Source organism: Ascidiella aspersa, chromosome 8 (assembly GCF_963924565.1).
Source record: "Ascidiella aspersa chromosome 8, kaAscAspe10.2, whole genome shotgun sequence".
Taxonomy (NCBI): domain Eukaryota; kingdom Metazoa; phylum Chordata; class Ascidiacea; order Phlebobranchia; family Ascidiidae; genus Ascidiella; species Ascidiella aspersa.
Window position 1 is genome coordinate 23,568,888 of NC_139454.1, and position 7,215 is coordinate 23,576,102.

A 7,215-nucleotide genomic window follows, 5' to 3' on the forward strand; every position below is an offset into this window, starting at 1 on the left:
CAAACTATTGGGTATCACTATGTAGTTAAATTAAAACAACAGATTGTTTAGTTAGGCCTACACAAATTAGTTTCGAATTGTTTAATGTTTGCTAATTACCTGCACGAGATTCTAACTTACAACCCCAATATAGTTTTGTAGTGTTTATTTTACAAAGTGTTAGATTTATATTAAGGGTTGCCATTTTTCGGCAAAAAGCTGTATGTAATCATCACAGGTTGGGTAATTAACTTTTGTGGTGCCGATAATGTTCTATGAAAGTATATTTTGTTTCCATTCATTTGACCATGAACAAACCTTTATTTTGCTAAGATAAAATTCCGTCACAGACACCAAGTGTACACTGAAATTCTAAAAATATCTCGAAAAACCAAACAAAGAACAACCATAATTTAGTAGTAACACAATTATTGAAAAGTCTCAACTGAAAAATTCTGTTTCTTACCATTCCAAGAAATAGAAAGCCTCCAACAATACATAAGCCTGAACCCAGGCTACCAGTTGAATCTAGCTTTGAAAGTCCATTTGTGTGTGAAAATCTGCTGGAGGTATGGCTGTTCGGGTTTTGATGAATGCAGCGAATAACTGGACATTAAAAACTTGTTTTAATATTATGCATCATTAATTTGTTTCTAGACCAGGGCTTTCCACAATAGGGTCCGATGTTCTGGGGTGGTGAATAAGTCCGTAGAATTTTGTATTCAAAGTGTTACATCTATAAAATTGTTCTATTTTTCTGTTTGATATGCTAATTAGTGAAGTAAATGCAAAACAAAATCCCTAAAATACACATTACACACTGTTTTAAACTGTTTCATCAAGGGGGTTGCAAAAAATAAATTAAAATATGTCGCAAGCTGAAAAATTTGTTAAACCCTGGTCAAGATAGAACTGCAAATCTCTACTTTTATGCTTGTGGTAATGATGCTAAAATTTTTTTTTTTTTTTTCATTCGGCAGAAATTGAACATTTACATAATATACAATTTAGTCCAAATTTTTTTTTAATTTAAAACATTTGTAAAACTGCTATATATATAAGAGATAGTGATTTAGAAAGCCTCGACTTACCTAGTTGCTTTGGTTTTTTGGGAAGTTGTGCAACCTGTCTTAATGGTGCTAGGCACATGCGCTCACCTAACTTACTACACCGAATCATTTTGAAATTATTTTTGTTTTAAACCTGTGTGAAAGTTGCGCCTGCAAAAGTAGAAAATTCGAAAAGAATTACGATCATAACATAGAACATAATATGAAGATGGCAGTGAACAGTAAGATGTATTTAAATTGATTCACAACTTATAAAGTTTAAAAAGATACAGCAACATAACATGGCGATAAACATAAAATTTTTATTTTCAAAGTGTTCTTCCTCCGAACTTTAAAAAAAATACTAATGTTTCGACCATCTATACAGGTAATCTTCTTCAGGGTATATAACCGAAAACAAATATATATGCCAGGCAAACAATAAAATAAACATATAAATTATCAACTCTTTGGTTATTCAAAACTATTATAAGTATAGTATTTTGTGTAACAGGTTAACATCCAATTGGTTCCAGGTATGGTAACCATTGTAATCATAGTTTTTTAGCACAGTATGAGTTAAGGTAAAAATTATTATTTGAAGAAAATAAGCAGTGTTTTGTTTTTTACTAGTGATGGCAAGTAATTAGAGATTAACTGTTTACATTTTTTGGAACAATAATAATAACATTTTTTTATGTTTTATGATGATAAATACGACAAGACCCAATTTTTTCATCCCGGAGACATAGTAAAGGCATTAATTATTTTAAGTAGTAATTTAATTATATCTACTACAACTCCTCCCACTCGCATACTATCTTTGCCAAATGTTGAAAACTGTAAACCAAACACTGTTTTGAATCAGTCAGCCATGAAAAAGAAAAAATACAACTAACTCAAAAGTTAAAAAATGAAGAAATCTGCTGTTCTAAAAAAACTCATAATGAAGTAATACCACAATTTGAATTGTTACAGCACCCTGGGCATTAAAAAATAATTCATAATAAAAACATATTTTTAAAGCAAGTAGACAAGTTTGAAGAAAGAAAACATAATAAACATTGACTACGGTTTACGTTAAAATATGCAACAAGCTATGATTAAGGTTATGAACAACAATACTAAAATAACTACATCTTAAGTTAATAACTATACTTTGAAACAGTTAACTATAGGTATTTAGTACTGGTTAAATGTACCCCTATTATTTTGCCAGTTCATATTTTATTCTAAGAAAATATAGCAATTTTGGTTAACAGATTTACATATATAGGTAAAAATTCAAAAGTGCTTTAAGCACCAATAAACATTAAGGTTTTCTATAAGAAAAAAAATGTGTATGTAATAAGTTTGTTAACACCACCGATATGTCAAAAATACTTCGATAATAAAAAAAACTTTCAGTTCAACGCTGAATAAAAGTAGATGAAAGAAAAGTTGGCAGCAATGCCAAGATTTCATGAGTGTAAGCAGCTAAATTTTAGGTGTGCGGTTAAAGTGTTAAGCACCTACCTCCCTGCCAAACATGTTTGCAGGAACAATATTGAAGTACAATCAAGCACACAATACGGTGAAAATAATTAGGTATCAACCAGATAGGCTTAGTAAAAGAGTGCATAAAAACCTGGCCCGCTTATTCCTGTTTATCCTGTGATACAGAGTCTAGCATATCCTGGGCGATATCATATGTTGTATCGAGGCCTATCAATACGCCATGAAGACAGTCGTTACAGTTTGTGGTGATAGACAGTGACATAATCTTGTCCAGTTTTTCAGCTATCATCTTCTTTAGATATTCTGTGTCCGATTCGCTGTGGTTAGTCTCGATATCTTGAACAGAATTCATTCCCATGTGCACTGCGTGGATATGCTTGCAATCGAAAGCGTGCGTTAGAAACTCCAGACAAGTGCAGCTGTAGGTGTGAATGCAAAAGTTGCACTTGCCGCAGGTGACCTTGCAATTTTTGTCACACTTTTTGTCTAGTTTTTTAATCACATACTCTTTGTCGCTGTTTAGCGCACAGGGTACTGTCCAAGTGTTTTCAGATTTTCTGTTAATTTCCTTTACTGACTCAGCTAGGCGATGCACTACGTCCAGTTCTACAACATCAGCGGCCCGTGGTTCCTCCAAAGTCTCTGATTTCCGCTTTCTGTTTATCATTCGCTGAGCAGCGGCGTATTTTGGGAAATGGATAATGGCTTCTGGGGACAAAACAGCCTGTTCTTGTTTTATCAACAGTCCGGGCTTGTCTTGACTTGTTGATGCCCGCTGACGAATTCGTGACAAGCATTGTTTTACTTCCGATTCGAGCAGGTTGGGTTCATGGTTATGCTGCCCCCTGCTGTCCACTTGGCCGTCTTTGATATGAATTCGACCGCCGCATTTCTTTCTCAGGCAACGCCAGGACTCCACCCCATTTTTTAGGGTTTTATCGCAACGATAGATAAATCCATCCAACGATATTTGCCGTTTACCCTTCTGAGAGCTAAATTCCATTCCAAACAAATTTTCGGCATTTCATACTTAACACTATTTACCTGGCGAACGAATTTGTTTTAATTAATAAGTGTATGCCTACATTAGTGAGGTGAGAAAAAAGCAAGGCAAGCATTTTAGAGGCTACTTACCCATCTAACAACTTTTGTAATTTCGTTGGATACAGGAATAAATTTATGAAAATACTGAAAACTAAAAATTAAAACTGGAATTCTGATCAACCGAACCAAAACATTAAATCCAAGAATGTATGTTCACTAATTTGTGTGTGGTTATGCAAAGCTAAGCAAGCCAAGTCTATCGACATATTAACACTCTGCATTCTGTACGAGATTAGAAAGAGATAAAGGCGCTCTTTTACTTATGTACGTGAAAAGTTATGCAAAAAACAAAACACAATAATACCGCATACCACAACGCATATTGTTTGGGTTAGCGTTTGGGTGAGGGTGGGTCAAGTAATATTATGTTTATTATTAATAATAACTTGACCCACCCTCAACCAAACGCTAACCCGCACCCTAACCCAAACAATATGCGTTGTGGTATGCGGCATTTAAAGAAAGTTTTTTTTTTATTAATTTTTACGTACAATAGTGAAAGAGCGCCAAGATAAAATCCCTGTGTAGGTACAGTCTGCATTTCCTGGTACTTTGCGCTTAGACTTCAGGTGGGTGGTGTTCAATTGAGAGGTGTGTAGGTATGCAAATTATGTATTTTGCACACCCAAGGTTTTTCTAAAATTACGATGTGTTATATACTAATTGAGGTCACATGAAATATATGTGGTCCAGTCTGCATTCTGTGGCAGGCACGGACCAGGTATTTTTTTCTCAAACAATTTGTTCGCATACCGAAATTCAAGTATTGTGCACTAAGAAGAAAAGCTTCATAGAATGGTCATTGTGGTAGGATTTCAACCTAAGGTGTATGCCCACCGGCAAACCTAAAAATTTAGTGCTGCACACACAAAATGTCGCTTAAACGCGCAAAACTTTCGTTGCGCTAACATTTTTAGCCGTGCAAATTTTACAAATAAGGTTTTTACAGCCGTGCAAATTTGGGCAGAAATGTTATTACAGCCGCGCAATTTCAAGCTGCAAAATCGTCTCCCCGGCACAAAATCCAAAGTTTTCCTGGCCTTTTACACAAGTTATGAAACACAGTTGTTGCCAGTCGAGACAGGTACAAACACAAGATCTTGCAAAACCGTGCAACGTGGAATGGATAACGGTTATACCTCACTTATTTTTTTAACACCTTTATCAGCTTAAAAAAAAAAAACAAAGGTGGCTTATGCTTTAAAACTTAGGGTTACATAATGTTAGATAGTTTTTTTACCTTTAAGATCTAATTGTTCGCCATGGACATCTAAAAGCAATCTCCATAATTAAGGTAGGCCAAATACTTATGCAGGAAATGGTTTTTAATATTCTTCTACGTTTTAATTTAAGCCAGAACCTCTTTAAGTGAAAAACACATATTTTATTTTTACCAGTATTACGAATTTACGAGACACGCATGATTAGTTGACCCGGCTGACATTGCACGCATGATAGCGTCCACCATAGAATAATATACATTAATAGAAAGCAGAGAGTCGAACCGGAACCGAACCGGAACTTTATGAACCGGTTTTGGTTCAATTTTTCCCAAACCGTAACTGAACCTGAACCGCTTAATGTAAGATTCTAAGGAGCCGAACCGGAACTGAACCGGATATTTGGAATAAACCTGAACCTTAACCGAACCCGAACCTGTCAACAAAAGCGGTTCACTCCAGAATGACGTCACAACCTCTATTTTACAGATTTAATCTATGCCATGTTCAAAATTTTATAAAAAATACTGAATAGTGATTAGTAATCACTGATTACATAAAACGTTTTTTTTTCAGATATTTCAATGACGAGCAGCTTTGTTTACGCCGCGTAACTCTACATTTATTGACACACGTTTTCATCTCATATTGCATCCGAACCGGAACTTTATAAACCGGTTTTGAAAATAAATTTAGTCGAACCGGAGCTGAACCGGAAAAGTCAAACGGTTCGACTCCCTGATAGAAAGTCTTCTGCTTAGGAAAATAAATTTAAAGATACTATTTGACATTAGCGACTGTTTTCGAAAAACTTATTACCTATCTTAATAGTTTACCGTTTCATTTTAATGTCAATGACTTAATTTAAATGTGACTTGCTCCTATAAGGACTTGACTTGGACAACTGACGACATTAACTGGACTTAACTTGTTATTTGTAGACTTAACTTGGGTTTGGTCATTTAATAATGACTTGATCCATTGCTAGATGCACCACCAAACTTGTATACCTGTATAACAGGGGAACATGACCCCCGCGTTTTTTGAACTTCACTAAACTGAAACTATATACAAATTGTCATTGCATTACAAAGTGTATTTGTCAGGTCACTTATAGTTTTATTGTACATTCTAAAAATTCAGCATAGTTCCGCTTTCAATAAATACCTTAATTACAGCGCAGCAAAACACATCTTGCAAGAATAACGTTCTTATCGTTATGTGTAGTTCGCTATTTTCCAGCAGCCGCGTGAAGCACAAGAGCGACTGCGCTGAGGGATTAACTGAGCCAAATGCTGGCTGGATTCGTAGACCGGCCTGGCAAGGAAATAGTATCGAGGTGAAGTATTTAACACTTAACGATTACGCAATAATCCAGACGATTACGCAATAATCACAAGCACTAACAGACATCGTTCTCAACAAACTATAAATCCTTTTTTAGTTGTTTAAAGTATGGTGGTAGGCTAATTGTTGGCCATTTTTATACACACTGTATAATAATGTAACACATAAAAACATAAGTATGATAGTGTAGACCAGTGCTGCTTAAACTTTTTTAGTTTCGTTCATCCCTAGCATCTATATCTCCAGATTTCATTCACCCTTGTCTCATGATATGATAAAACTATCTCGTCTATATATAACAGCACAAATGACTTAGATTGTTTCGATTTTTGATCAGCTCAAGCTAAGTTTTACCATTGCAAATCTACAATTTCTTGAGTTCAGAAATATAAAGCAACAAAAGCACAAAACAAAGAATTTTTAATTAAATATCACTGAGACAACTTGAAAATAGTGAAGTTATTTTTCGATCGCGCGACGAAGCGCGAAAAAAAATTGGATTTAATTGGTTAAATTGGCGCTAAACTGTAAAATCAGGAGGCTTTTCGCAAAACATTTGGTCCCCCTGTTGCTAGCCTGTTATCCAATTGTATAAAATATGGATAAAAAATAGTTCAAACGGGGGATGACTTTTATCGTTTATCTATAAGATAAAAATTATAATTAATTGAAATATTAACTTAGAGCTTGCCTTCGCCCCTACGAATTGCTTGGAGCCCCCCTAGAAACCCTTTTGAAACCAACAATTCAGCATTAACCCAATTAGGCAGTTTTGATTGTTGATATGATATATTTCACAAGTTTCTGAACTGTGCGTCATCCCAAAACTCCACATTAGGCGACAGAAACCTGATATTTTGAATGTAGGCCTACTATATTCGACATACGTTTGTCACCTTCATCAGCCCGACACCCACAAAGCGGAAAAATCGGACTCAAGAGTTCAGTAAGATTACGTCGGACTTCTAGATTTACGAGTCCGGAGTGCGCATGGCTATCACCCAATTTGAACCCGATAA

At 35.2% G+C, this 7,215-nt stretch overlaps 1 protein-coding gene across 1 annotated transcript; it reads right to left on the reverse strand.

Moving 5' to 3' along the window:
• Positions 1–1,477: 1,477 nt before the first annotated feature.
• LOC146136950 (uncharacterized) lies at positions 1,478–3,528 on the reverse strand. The gene has a single exon (XM_083395830.1). The coding sequence runs from the start codon at positions 3,526–3,528 to the stop codon at positions 2,665–2,667; it is 864 nt and encodes a 287-aa protein (XP_083251956.1). The 3' UTR covers positions 1,478–2,664.
• Between the last annotated feature and the right edge of the window lie 3,687 nt (positions 3,529–7,215).